Source organism: Pseudopipra pipra, chromosome Z (genome assembly GCF_036250125.1).
Source record: "Pseudopipra pipra isolate bDixPip1 chromosome Z, bDixPip1.hap1, whole genome shotgun sequence".
Lineage (NCBI taxonomy): Eukaryota > Metazoa > Chordata > Aves > Passeriformes > Pipridae > Pseudopipra > Pseudopipra pipra.
The window spans coordinates 19569363-19583895 of NC_087581.1; the positions used below are offsets into that span (position 1 = coordinate 19569363).

Here is a 14533-nt window from a genome sequence, read left to right on the forward strand (position 1 = left end):
ATGTCAGCCTCTCCCAATTACCTCACTACCTCAAAAGCCTTTCAGCAGTTAGCAGTAGATGCTGCACCCCTCCCTGGCTGCACCCCTTTCTCCTTTCCTTGGCAGATGCTGAGTCCCCTCCATTCCTCCTTTCATCTCTTTGTCTTACTGGAGGAGGATAGGAGGAACTGTGTTGGGTGGGCCCCCATTGGAGAAAGAGGTGTCAAGAGTCATTGAATCTGTCCAGCCTCCCAGCAGTTTTTGGTTGCTGAGGGATGGGGGGAGGAGGGAGCAGCTGCAGAAGGGCATAGTGTAGTCAGCAGTGTGAGGCCTGAAACCTGAAGTCAGAAGTTCAGTGGTTCTTGATCTGTGGGTGTTACAGTCAGAAGGAGCTTCAATGAGCCATTAAGAAATACAGACTGGAGACAACTGCCCATCTTAAACCAGAGATAATTAAGGATCTGAAAAGCTGGAAAGAACAGATGAAAAACCATGGCCTTCCATGACACACATGATTTTTTTCATGTTTGTGGCTGGGAAAATCAAGACTTATGAAATACCTTATAAAAGCCAATAACAAGCAAAATTGGCAATGTAATGTTGTAAAAATTGGATGAGACCCTGATAAATATGATAAGAAAAGGAGAGGTGATAGAGAATTAATACCTTGGAGTGTATTCAGTTTGGTCATGAATCATCGTCTTTAGCAAATGTAAAAACAGGGGTAGGCTGACAGGTTATACTGTGATAGTATTAGTGGAAATTGAAAAGCTCATCAGTTTAGTAGAGTGCTATTACTTCCATCATTAAGGAAGTAATAACAAAGGTAGATTTTGTTGATTTGGATTTTTCTTTTAAATCATTACTTCTTAGAAGAAAAATCAAGAACAAGAAAACAAACGACCCCTTACAATTCATGTAGAGGGAAAGAAACACCCTCAGTGAAATGTCAGACAATAAACTTCTAAAAGTATTTACTCACTTTTAAAAGTGATTTTAGCACCTATTGAATATTGTAAGTTGAGGAGGCTTGTGCCGCTAAATTCTCTTGGTTACCACTTTTTCAAAACGACCTGTGTGCTTGAAAATCTCCACCATGGTATATCAGACAAGTGGGACAGACTGTAAAATCAACAGACCATTTTTTAATCTTTATTAAGTGAGTTTTTCTTTTTTCTGTTGGCACCAGTACAGTTGATAGTTAATTTACTCAAAAATTATGGTCAAGTTTAAAGGGGAGCACATTAAGATAACCTAAATGCTTTCTAACCCATCTACAAAATGTAGTGTAATAAACCAATGATATCTGTTTCTTGTGAATATAAAGCAATAAATTGTCCTAAAGGCATTTTTTGCAGTTCATTTACAAATGTAAGCAGCTGAAATAAAAGTTACTGTTGTTATGCTACAAGGATTATTTTTTCCCTTGTGTCTTTTTCTAGGCCACTAATTTTTGGAAATCATCTAAAGATGTGTGAATTCTACCTGTGCTTCATTGATTTATTCTCAAAAAATGTCATTGCACATGTTTTGTGCTCTGACTTATTAAAGATTCAGTATTCTGTAGTAATATTTTACTTATTTTGAGGCTATAATGGAGGGCTTGATTCTGAATCAATTAAAGGAAACCTCATCTGTTCTTTTATTTTGCTGTGGTGTTTTTACCTTTATTAGTGAAATAGAAAGTTTTGGCTGCTTGACATTTGTTGGTCTTGGCATGCTGTAGCAGAGATTTGTCAGATATGCTAAACTTGATGAGTTTAAATGTAAACTATTGGTTTTGTGAAGATTTGAGTAAATATCTTAGCAGTTCTCTACTTTTAATTGATTGGGTAAACTCATTTATAGAGCAATTGAATGACTGTATAGTAGATGAGGTGTCATAGATGAGGCTTTTGGGAATGGCTAGGAATATACAAGAAGTTTAACAAGCTGTGAATCAGTAAACAGTGTAGGATTCTGGCCAAGTCATTAAGGGTTTCACAAGCTGTCTATATGACTTTTTTCAGCCAGTCAAAACTTTTCATACTTCCCAAATTTTAAACTTTTTATGCAATCACAGCAACATTTTTTCCATATTCCAACTTGCAAGAGGTAGCAGGTAGTAGTAGTAGTCCATCTCAAGTTAATATCAGCGTGGTTTCCTGAAACAGCTCAACAAAATAAAGATTACATTTGATCTCAGGGAAGTGAGTTATGTTAGTTCAATACATCTTCACCAATTTATAAATGTATCTGCTTAAACCAAATGCATGATATCCCTTTTCGTCCTGCCTGGAATGCTTTTACTTCTGCAGGGATGATAATGCCAATATGTACATGACATACTGGCTAATGGTGTTGCTTGATAAATTTAAAAACTTGGAAGCAGTGTTATCTTGAGCAGCTGCTGCACCTAACCTGTGAATATTCCTGCCCCTTCTCTACTCTGTTGATAGTACTGTAGTGGGAATGGGACTAAGGAAGTTACTCAGCTGTAGAATAAAACTCCCATCGCTCAAGTTAATTCATCATCAGCCTGGTAGCCACCAGTTCAGAAGTGGAAGGGGGAGAGGGGGATATGTGGCTTTGTAGGTTCACTTAAGTAGCACCAGACAGTTTACCCATCAGAATTTTGGACACCAGTTTAATCACTTTGAATCTGCGTTTACTAGTTACTAGCTTCCATGAAGATAGAAAGCATTTCTACTGTTAGGTATGGAAGGGTGGTTTAATTTTTCAAAATTGATGGCATATTAGAACAACTAGGACGAGTACCAGTTGTTGTGAGAGAAGGATCAAAGCCATCATGTTCTCTTCATCATGCGGCCAGCTTCTCATTTCTTTCTAGGCAGACTGGGATAAGTCTGATATTGTCCCAGATTGTCCCAGAGCTCAGAAGCACTGGATGCTTATGTCAGGACCGCTGCAGTGCTCCAGATAGCCTTTCCCCTTACCCCCACATAACTCTGATCTGGTCATGGACATTGCCTAGCTATGATATGGTGCAGTGCTGCTTTTAAATTCTAATCTTAAATAACTATCTGTACACTTTAGCGTATTGCTGCAACATGAATCACAGCCTCAGAAGTAGCTTCTCTTCACTGGAGGCTACGTCAGACATAATTCCAGGCTAGTACAGTATTTAACAGTCTCTTCCGAGGAACTTACTTGTGAAAATGAATTTCACGTGGTCAGCAGGTGAAATTTTTAAGCAGCGAGTACAGTACCTGTGTCTCCACAAGGAGTTCAAGGTCCTTTGACAGATTAGAAAATTTGGCAAAAGCAAGTGATATGGCTATATTAACCCTAAGCACTGAATGTAGAATAAATTTTAAAATGGCTCTAAAAATTTTAAGTTACTGAAGAGCTGTAAACTAGCCCTGAAGCCTGCCTGACTTTTTTCAGTAATTAAAGATTTTCAATTTAGAGAAAAAACAGGAGTCATTGCTGTAAGATTGGAGTGATTGATTGCATAATATTTAATTTGGACTAATTCAGGAAACCAGTTAAATATTTTGTCATCTTTTTTTTGTCATCTTAACAGTGCACAGTGTTTGATAATTGTGCCTAGTTAGCGATATTATGGAGATACTTTTTCAAGCTGAGATTTATGTTGGAAGTGAAATAAGGTAATGTTTGAACAGTGCTAAAGTTGATGAATGTTCTTATTTCTCTTGAAAAGTGAACGTATTTGCTGTGTTGAACTACAGCATCAGTAAAATACAGAGCACTTGCATACCTGTTGAAATTTGCACAGTGAAATTAGGGGATGTTTTGGAAATTCTTGTCACCATGTTATGAAAACAGAAAGCTGGGGGGAGAAAGGAAAGCAAATTCTTCACTTGAAACCATTGGAGTACTGCAACACTACCACTCTAGTTGAGGCTTTGCAGGCAGACTGCCACTGTCATTGAATGGATCAACAGGGCAATCTGGGTATTCTTCCTACACTGTTTTTGTGTCAAAGAATCCTTAAATTTGAAATTATCTTTATTATATACTGAAGGTCATGAGCAGCATTTAATGATAAACATGCTGCTGGCTGAGGCATAGTTTTCTTCATAAAGTATAAATGCTGTTTGCTAGGGTTACTGTGATGGGAGGACGTGAGGATGTTAGACATTTTTGTATGTTAAAGATAATTTAAAAGCACTTTTTGTAGCATAAACAGTGTATACGTATGTAAGAATGAGGAAGACTATTGCGTCGCAGTTGTCTTTGGAGTCTGGTACACTTGAAATAAACAGTGTTTTCCTGAGGAATTACAGAATCCCAGAGGAGTCATACAGTTTTTGGCTTGTGATGTAAGACTGGAGAATGCGGTTTAGACAGCTGGGAAAATATAGCTAGCATGTCCCAGATATTTACTGGGCTAAACAGTCTTTGAAGCTTAATGGTTAATAATTTTTAAATATGGTAGTAATGATCTTACAGATGCACGCAATTGGCAGGGAGGATTTATTAAGAATGTATAATAATATGCTCTGGTACTATCTGCCTCTCACAAGTGCATCTTGGCACACTGTCCAGTCTAAAACTCCTGAGGAAGATCTGTGTGCCAACTCCTCAGTCAGTCCTCAGTTCATTCATATAACTAGTTTTTTTAAAGGACTGAGGTTTCAGGCATTACTTTTCTATATTCCACCAGTGCATAGGGGGACTGAAACAGGGAAAAGAAAAGATGAAATTACAGGAGATTAAGAAGCTAAGGCTGACAGATGGCAACAAATAAGAGAGGAAAACCAAAACATAAGGGAAAGAAAAACAAGGGAAAGAGTTGTAACGAAAGAGTGGAGAGAGAAGTGAGGATGAGGGGAGCAGTAGGAAGAGGTGCAGGACAAAAGGCATGAAGCCAGCAGTGAGGAGTACTGGAGCTGAATTTCAGCTCAGGCTGTATTCCAGCCTGGGAGAGGCAGAAGGGAGTGAGACTCAGTAGGAGGCACGAAGGGTTGGGTTTGCCTTGGGTTTTGTCCAAGGTAGTTTTCATCTACTTTCATAATTGTGTAGTGTGTTTTGCCTGCTCCTTATCTTCCCTGCTCCTGGGAAGATCTTCATAGAAATAGTAAGGCAAGAGTTGCTCTTTGTGTTTAAGTAATTGTATGCTGATAATTGGACCTCATGGGGACAATAAATTTAAAATTGAAAAACTCCATAATTGAGTCCTATTCCCTTCCCCCTCCGCCCACCCGCCCCTCTGCCCCCCCCCCCCCCCCCCCCCCCCCCGTTTTCTCCTTTGAGTCCTTTCTTTCCATAAACACTTACTACTGTGGTAATTGTATTCTGGAGGTGGTATAAGCATTAAATGCTACTAAGTAGATTTCAAGCAGGGCAAACATTTTTAGGATTTGCCCCAAGGGATTTTGAGAAATGCAGCAATGTCCTGTGTCAGTGTTTCGCAGCAGGGTGATTCCTTCTCCTTAGCTTTGAAAGACAACAGTGTTTGCCCAAGTGAGGTTTTCTTTCCCTTTGCTTCCCTCACTGCCTTTGCCTTATCTAACCAGACTCACAGGAAACTTTGTACCCAGCAGCCGAGTGGAAATTCTACTTGTAAAGATACATCATAGTCCCCTATTACCATGTGGTTGATGCAGTGATCTTTGTTTCAGGTTACCTACTGGTGACCTGCCTCTGATAGAGATCAGTGCTGATGTCAGGGACTGAAAAAAGGACAGAGGATTTTGCACCTTGTGATGAGGGAGCCACCCCAACGAGCAACTTCTGAGCAACCTTCATAAAAAGCCTGTGTCGTGTTTTAAAATCCCCAGGACTGAGTCTGAGACATGTTTACCTTACAGCAGACCTACAGAATGAGCATTTGTCACAATGATTTGTAGCACTGTGCCATAGCTGGGTTTCATATGTAATCCTTTGTTAATGGGGATGCCCAAAATCTACCTGAGCTGAGAGCATTTGCTATTATATGTGTTGTTTATTTGGGGGAGTGAGAGGAAAGTGGAGGAGAGTTGCATGGTTTTAGTTTGCATACTAATTTGTGTTGACTGAGATTCATCCCAGTTATGAAGCAAAATGAGATTTGTAATCATTTTTTAATGTGAAAGACAGCCAACAACTTTAAAATAAGTCTCCTATATAATATATATACCGTTTTTTAAAAAAATTTTTTTTGTTTAAAAATGTACTTTTAATAGTTAATCGGACTTTTTTCTTTGTCTCTCCCATTTGAACTTTTTAGCGCGGTTTATTTTGTGAGACACAAAGAAACCAGACAAAGATTTGCCATGAAGAAAATTAATAAGCAAAATCTCATCCTCCGAAACCAGATTCAACAGGCCTTTGTTGAGCGTGATATTCTGACATTTGCAGAAAATCCATTTGTTGTCAGCATGTATTGCTCCTTTGAAACAAGACGTCACTTATGCATGGTCATGGAATATGTGGAAGGTAAAATGTCTGTTCTGTTTTACAGAGGAGAAAGAGAGTTTTCTTACACCAAGAAAGAAAAATAACCCATATGATACTTATTAGAAAGCCCTCCCGTGTGTCCTCTGTATTCTAGCAGTTCAGATTTAGGATCTAGATCCAACAGCAAGGTGTTTGTTTGTGGTTTTTTTTTCCCCCAGTCATTATCCCCCAGTAAACAGCTTGTAGAACACTTGTGCTCCAGCTATAATGGGAAATAACTGCTCTTAGGGTAAGTTTCCTATAGACTGTAATCAGAAGTGTGCTATCATTCAGAGTTCACGTGGAAATGTTTACTTTTTTCTGGAGTTCAGATTTTCATTAGTACGTGTGGGGATATTTGTAATAGTTATTTTTACAGAGAAATAGGAAAGAGGAGACAATTTGAAAAGATACTAATGCTGAAGGCGAACAGTGGACAGAAGCATTGTGTGGGCTTCCCTGCCCCTGACACTTTTTTTTCTTTTTTTTCACCTTTTATTCCCTTAAGTAGCAGCGTGTACTTTATTGGTTTCAGATTAATCTTTGCACTGCTCTCTCCCAGCTTCACACTGTGTTTCCAGTACAGTAGTTCGTGGGGTCACATGTTCATTTGAATCATCTGATTAGGAAATAAACATTTATGACTGTTGTTTGGGTCCCTTTCTGCATCATATATGGTTTATACTGATACACCTCAGACTTTATAGCATCATCTGGAACATTTGTCCTTTTTCCACAGGTGGAGATTGTGCTACTTTGATGAAGAATATGGGTCCCTTACCTGTAGACATGGCAAGGATGTACTTTGCAGAGACTGTTCTGGCCTTGGAATACCTTCATAATTATGGAATTGTACATAGGGATTTGAAACCAGACAAGTATGTGTATGGAATACAACTGAAAGAGGACTTTGAATTGGTAGATAAAATATGAAAGATTTAAACTTGCTTTGAATATTTTTTTTCCTAGTGAATGATATGTAAATTCACAATATTTGAATTTTCATTACTTGAAGTTACAGAAAATATATTTTTTTTCCAAAAGAGCTAATTAAGAATTTTCTGCGTTTAAGATGAAAGGGGCTATCAGAGTAGCTAAAAAAAAAAAAAGGTTTACTTTTCTGTTTGAAATGGAGGGGAATGCATTTGGTTAGTAAGGAAAAGTTTTTTCAAAGTATGGTTCAACCACTGTTTAATACAAAATATCATTAACTTGCAGATATCTGCATATATGAAGACAAAATTGAACAAATGGAGAAATGTTTCTTGTTGCATGATTTTTGGGGGCGATTTTGGTTTTTGAGGGGTTTGGGTTTTTTATTTTCGATATTGAAAAGTACAGTATTACTCCTATACATACAAATTAACATTACAGCAAGTAGCTGAAGTACAAAGTAAGGCCATTGAAACTCCATTTATCTTCTTCCTGTTTCAGATTAAAAAAGAAAAAAAGAAAAAGAATTGGAGTCGTGGGTGTTAACTGACAATACCTTCATAGAGCATGATACCTTAGGACAGTGAAGTGTTAGTTACTAGCTTAATATCTGAGAGATTTTTCAAATGCATGATCCACCTCATACCGGACTGAAAATGCTCACATCGCTTCAAAAGCGACATGTACCCTATTTTAGGTCTTTCAGATGATAGCTTTCTTCTAAGCTTCTAGCATTCAGCTCTCAGGACTTGTGTAGTTCAATAACACATAAAAAGTTTGTTTACCTCTGATAATAATAGTTACAAAAGTAAGACTGAGATTTTTAACGTGTTTATTTTGTACCTAGTTAAATCACTTCTTAAGCTGTGTTTATACTTTTACAGTGCTATTGAAACCTTTTTCTCTAGGTATTATAGCAGTAATAACAATTATAAGCACATAAAGTTGAATTATATCACTATAACTTAAAATCTTTCGATTTTTCAGTTTATTAGTAACATCCATGGGCCATATAAAGCTTACAGACTTTGGCCTGTCAAAAGTGGGGCTAATGAGTTTGACTACCAATCTCTATGAGGGTCATATTGAGAAGGATGCCAGAGAATTCCTTGACAAACAAGTAAGAAATGGCCTTTTTTTATTTCTACATTGAGTGTTCACATGAAATAATGTTTTGCCAGCAGAATGTGCCATAATAACAAATAAACCATTGTTATTTCTGCTCTGGTTTTCCAACTGAATATGTCATTTATTTTTATTGATGCCTTGCAGATTGTTCTAGGCTTTTTTCTTTCTGCATTAGGATCTATTAGTAAGATGAACAGCCTAATTGTGTGCAAGTTAATCTGCAAGAGAGACAAATGGAACCTGTTTTTTTGAGGAATTATGATGTCTCAACAGAGTACTTGTGGAGCTCATTATGCGTTGTAGAACCAAGGGTGCTAAAATCGGTGCTATGGCCCATTTTCCTTTAAGCATGCCTCATTACCATTGCTCACAATCTGTTCACTGTAGAAGTTCTGTAAGATAAAACCACCACAACTCCCATGCAAAGATAAGGATATGTTGTAAGTTACATAAAATACTTGCTATGATGGGCTCCCATCTACAAAGCACAGATTGTTCTTTGCATCACAGATACACAAATGTTGATTATGATGGTTCTTAATATAGGTAAGTTGTTCTAAAAGCATTAGCTGTTATGCAGACTTAGCAGACTAAACCTGACAGAATTCCATTTTTCCATGTTTCCATATTAATTTACATTTCAAAAATTATAAATAATGTGACATAGCTGAGTTAGACTCATTTACCATCATGCTTGTTTTCTTTCTTTTAGGTCTGTGGTACACCTGAATACATAGCTCCTGAAGTGATACTGAGACAGGGTTATGGAAAACCAGTGGACTGGTGGGCTATGGGAATTATTCTTTATGAATTTCTTGTTGGATGTGTGCCATTCTTTGGAGATACACCAGAAGAGCTGTTTGGACAAGTAATCAGTGGTGAGGATAATCACAAAAAAAAATAAGATTCAATTTCTGTTAATAGTAAATGTATTTACAACTTTACTGATAGACCAGGTTTTCAAGCTAGTTTTGCTCAAAAAATCCACCATTATTGTAATATTGTAAAACACAATTTGCTAGCAAAGTAGTAAGAATAAATACGGATTAAAAGCCGAACTTACTATATATTGTTTCTAGGTACAGAAATTCAGTGATTATATAATACAATGGTTAAGCTGCACTGTTTGGAAAAGCAAAGCAGTATCAGTAAAAAAGTCGTCCTACTGTGGCAGTAGTGATTTCAGTCTTTGGTAAATAAATTGTAGCAGAGAAGAAACAGTTAAAATAAATTTGCATAAATGGGAAAATGCCTCATGGCACAAGGAAGAAATTAACAAATATGTAATAAACTCTAAAACAAATGTCTCCCGAATAATAAATAATGAGAAAGAGAAGGAAACAAACTCGGTTCACAGATTGTTAATGATTTAATTGGTGATTGTTGTAGTGTACTGTTATTTCTGTGGCAGCTGTTCTTCTTCTATTTAGAATTCAGTAACCTTTTAGATCTTAACCTGCAAACTGACCCTAAGTGTTATATGGCTTGTGACAGAACTGAATGATAATTAAACAGACTTGTTCACTATCCTGCGCTGTTTCTATAAATTTCCCAGGTGCATAGATGTAGAGAGTCTCTATTTATGACACAAGTTTAACAAAATGGCACCTCTGTTACTATTTCCCAGTCTGTTTTAATGGTCTGCTTAAAATGTCCAGAAGCTCAGAATGCACCTCTGTTTCCTTATTCTCTGAGAATGCAACAAATCCCCTTTGTATTTAAGGAGACACTATCATCATCTTGCTTTCCTCCATCTCTGAAGTTGAAAGCCAGGCTTGTTTGTAAACTGTATTGAAATGCCTGTAACCTCTTTATACAATATCCTAGCTGTTTGTGGATTTATAAATTTATAACCATGTTGTTTTCTGATGTGATATGCTGAGGCCTGAGTGGCAAAAAGAATGAACTGTTTAATTAACACAAGGAGCAAATTATGTCTTTTTTGTGAATGCCTTGTGGCTGCAATACATATTCATGCTTTATTTCCCAAATCAGATTTAAACTGCAGTGGAAGCTGTAGGCAGGAAAACATGGAAATAACTCATGTTTTTATTGCATTTCTGGACATGTGTACCTGTGTTTTTATCCTTATGCTGTCTGACTTGGAGAAGGGGAGGGAATAGTCTTAAAATTAATGACGAAAGTTGCACTTCAGTCTTTATTTGGCTTGTGGCATTAATTTTACATTTTGTAAAACATATGTGTTACAATCTAGCTGATGCTTATGTAAATAACTTTATCTGTTTAAATGTGTCCATTTATCTTACATAAATTATTTGTTGAAGTGTATTTGTTAACCTGGTCTATTTCCACTCACTCTCCAAGGCTGTTGATCAGCCTAGTTTCCTGTTCTGATGTTGACTTATCATTTTTTTCTTTTTTTTAGATATTCTTATTTACTGAAATAATTCTTAGTGTTTCTAGAAGAACTCTTGTTGGATAAGTTTCCTGTGCTAAAATAAATGATCCCTTTGTATTCAACTGTAAAAGCTGCGTTAAAGAACCCAAACTGTAGCCTAGACTTTTATTCCAGTTATTGTGGGCAAAATCTATATGCTACTTGAAATTCTATTTTAAAATCTTACCATTGCCTTCTTTGTAGGCTGCCTTTCCTGCCCCCAGGTTTCCTCCCCAGAGGAAAACTGTGGGAGGCCTCAGTGTAAACTTACATGCCAAAAGTGATAGGAGTTTAAAATATTGCTCCAGAAACAGATTACATTTCATGCCTGTTTATTTCAGTACTTTTCCTTAAACTCTGAAATACGGAGGTTAAACTTGTATGTAGCTTTTTATGATTATTTCTCCAGGTACAATTATTTTGAAGGAGAAGTCTAGATCATATGACAGCAAAATCCTTAACAGCCTTCTGTATTTCCTGAGCTCCTAATGTTCTATTTCTCTGTCGCCAAAATCCTTGTACCTTCCAAGAAACGTCTGCAGAGTTTTGTCTAAAACCTGAAATGTATTGCATTTGTGGAGGCAGCTTCTGCTAAAAGCCAGACAAAACTTGCTATGTAGGCTTTTAGAAAGTTCATGTTCATAGGCAGGATATCCTGTCTTGATTGCATGATTTATGTCCAGCTTGCCATGAAGTGCAAAAGCCATAGTAGTATAAGAGTCAGTAGAGGAAGATGGTTTTCCTTGGAAGTATGAGACTCTTGAAGAAAAGTTCCATTGTTGTGTATGTCTCCAGAACAGAGTGATACCTGGACTCTTAGTCATGGGAGTAATGACTTTAGTGAGTCTCCCAACATTATGGAAGAAATACAGATGTGACCAAGCAAGTGCTTGGTCAGGTCAGCAGTGTCCATCTTAACAACGGTTTCCATGGAACACAGCTACAATTTAAACCATGATTGGGAGTGCAGGGAGAAGACTGTACAAGTTGTGCTAATATTTTGAAATAGTTTTCCATGAGCCAAGCATTCTTGTATTCTGTTGCTAAACACTGTTTTGGGTTAAAGGATACTTAAAAGGAAAATGGGAACATAATATGTTTATGGAGTCTGTATAGAGAGTATAAAATTAGAAGTAATTGGTATCCAACAGAGTAACTTCAAAAAGTTGCCATAACTCTGCTTTGCTGCTAGGTGACAATGAGAGCTTTCACACAGTTGTGCTGAATGCTGGGATCAGACTTAAGTAATAACAAACAACTTTCTGGGTTTTTTTAGATGAAATCAACTGGCCTGAAAAGGATGAAGCACCACCTCCAGATGCCCAGGATCTGATTACCCTGCTGCTCAGGCAGAATCCTTTGGAAAGATTGGGAACAGGTTAGGAGGCACTAATTTTACATTGTTAATGTTCTAGAAATGGCTTCTGTATTCAGCGCTGGGAGCTTTTGTTCATCTGTTTGTTTTACTTGGGAAACCTCTGTCAAGATAAGCCGTATGACAACGTGCCATTCTAACCAATGGTATTTTATAGATTCAGACTGGTAATATGAGTTTAACAGGATGATGACTGTCCATTTTTATTTTTTTTTGACTTCACAGACTTTATGTGTGCTCATTCGCATTTACTCTTCTCTTAAGTTGATAAGTATAACAAATTTTTCAAAGCAACCATTGGATGGGGTTTCTTCATTAATACGGTTAAGTAACTAAACACAGAAATAGAGAAGGGGAATCAATACCCAGCTTCATTTTTCAGAAGTATCTTAACCTGGCAAATCGGTTCCTCCAGGTTTTAGGATAGGTGATGAGTACTCAAACTAGTTATTCAGAAATATTGTCATTCTCATTCATAAAGCACTAATACCTTGTATGAAGAAGAATTAAAACACAAATGTGAATTTTAAGAAGGTATTAGGACTAGTGAGCCTGCATAGGCTAATGAAAGAACTGTATGTTTATGTAATAGAGTTTATATTTTTACTTGATGGAGCAGGACTTATTTGGGAGTTTCTGTGCGAGGCAGTAATGAAGAATATTGCACATGATTTTCAAGTGATGTTGTATGGGAACCCTAGTCACTGACTGCCATCCTACTGGGCAAAGCACTAGGTAAACACAGCAGAAAAAAGCCTCTTACATAAAAAAACCCATAGAAAGGTATGAACGCTGTATGCCATGAATATAAGTACATTGGGGATACTAAGGAAACCAAGTGGCAGGTTGAGTCAGCATGAGAGTACTTGGAAAATTGCTTGCAAAAACGAGTCCGTGGTCAGATTGTGCTACCTGTTTTTAGACCTCATTTAAAAAGAAGTTTAGGAATCAGTTCATAACTGGCCTTACCACAGCTGCTTGGGGGAAATGTGAGTATAACCCAGACTCTGAGTATTACTGACTTGGTCCCAAATGACATATCTTCCTTTGGCTTCTTTTGGGATGTGGTGATGTGACTGAGATTAGTGAACTGCATGTCCCTACCTGAATATCTGAGACCTATGTGAACAACCCTTAGGCTTCTCTGTAACTCATGGTCTGGAGTAAGTTAAGAGTGAGGAAAGTGTCGTGCCTCAGTGGATTCTCCACTTGCTGCTTTCCTCTCCTGCAGAGGGCACCACTGCCAAAGACAAAATGAAAATTCACAACTAGTTTTATTCCCTTGTCTTAAGTATATTGTTTCCAGGCATTGGTTCATTGCCAGGATGCTTTTTCCAGGTAAACACAGTGTTAATTCAAGACTGCCACCCTGTGAGAGGCTGGACCGGAACTGGATTGCAAATTCTGCCTCTGTTGCTACAGCAGATTGAGAGAGTGAATTGACTAGAATGAGTCTGGTTTAACTACTGAAATGATCAGTCCCACCACATGGAGCACCTCTGGTGCTCATTTAGGGACTGATGTCTTTGAAGTGTTTGGTCTTTGTTAGAGCTGGCAGTCTGAAGAAAGAAATCAAGCAGCCATTTCTTTGAAGCATGGGGTTTAGAAACTTTAGCAAAGTTGTGGGTTCTTTGTGTTAGAAGCAGCTCACAGAAATGGAGGCTGCAGTGATTGGTCCCACAAGGGCACTGAAAAATGGCACAGTTTATCCCAGGTTCCATCATGCATTTCTATTTATTACATATTAGCAAGCTGCATAACACTTCGTGAAAATTGTAATTGTTTATTTGCTCAGGAGACCTGAGTGGCATAGGCAAGTTGAAGGAAGAAAGATAGGTACTAGTTTTGAAGAAGGAAAATGACATTAAAAATACTTCTTTGGGTTTGGAATGTCTGATACCAATCAAGAATTATAAAATTCTGATGTAATATCCCATTATTGTGCTCAGAGAAATACTTACTCCTTAGCTAGTGACTTATGAGGAGATGTGATTTTGGTCTCCTTTGGGAAGATTTGGCTTCTGTGAATTTTTCCCTGGTGCAATCAGAAGAGAGTTCAACCTAGAAATCCTAACACTGACTTAGAAACCAATCCTGGAGGTTTTACATTTTTTCTATGGCTTCCTCCTTGCTTGATATTCAGAAGTACATGAGCTGTATCAATGTGCTGGGTTGACCCTGGCTGCCCACCAGGTACCCACTAAGCTGCTCTGTCCCTGTCCTCCTCAGCTTGATGGGAGGAGAAAATACGCGAAGGCTCATGGGTTGAGATAAGGAAAGGGAGTTACTGTCATGAGCAAAGCTGACTCAACTCAGGGAAGTTAATTTATTGCCAA

At 37.7% G+C, this 14533-nt stretch overlaps 1 protein-coding gene across 14 annotated transcripts in view; it reads left to right on the plus strand.

The window, feature by feature from the left end:
• MAST4 (microtubule associated serine/threonine kinase family member 4) overlaps window positions 1-14533 on the plus strand; it is a 301580-nt gene that overhangs the window by 268921 nt on the left and 18126 nt on the right. For all 14 annotated transcript variants that reach the window (XM_064641886.1, XM_064641885.1, XM_064641882.1 and 11 more), the window contains 5 exons: window positions 6155-6363; window positions 7103-7241; window positions 8284-8416; window positions 9137-9302; window positions 12099-12200. In XM_064641886.1, the coding sequence (XP_064497956.1) occupies window positions 6155-6363; window positions 7103-7241; window positions 8284-8416; window positions 9137-9302; window positions 12099-12200 (749 nt within the window). The remainder of the gene's footprint in view (window positions 1-6154; window positions 6364-7102; window positions 7242-8283; window positions 8417-9136; window positions 9303-12098; window positions 12201-14533) is intronic.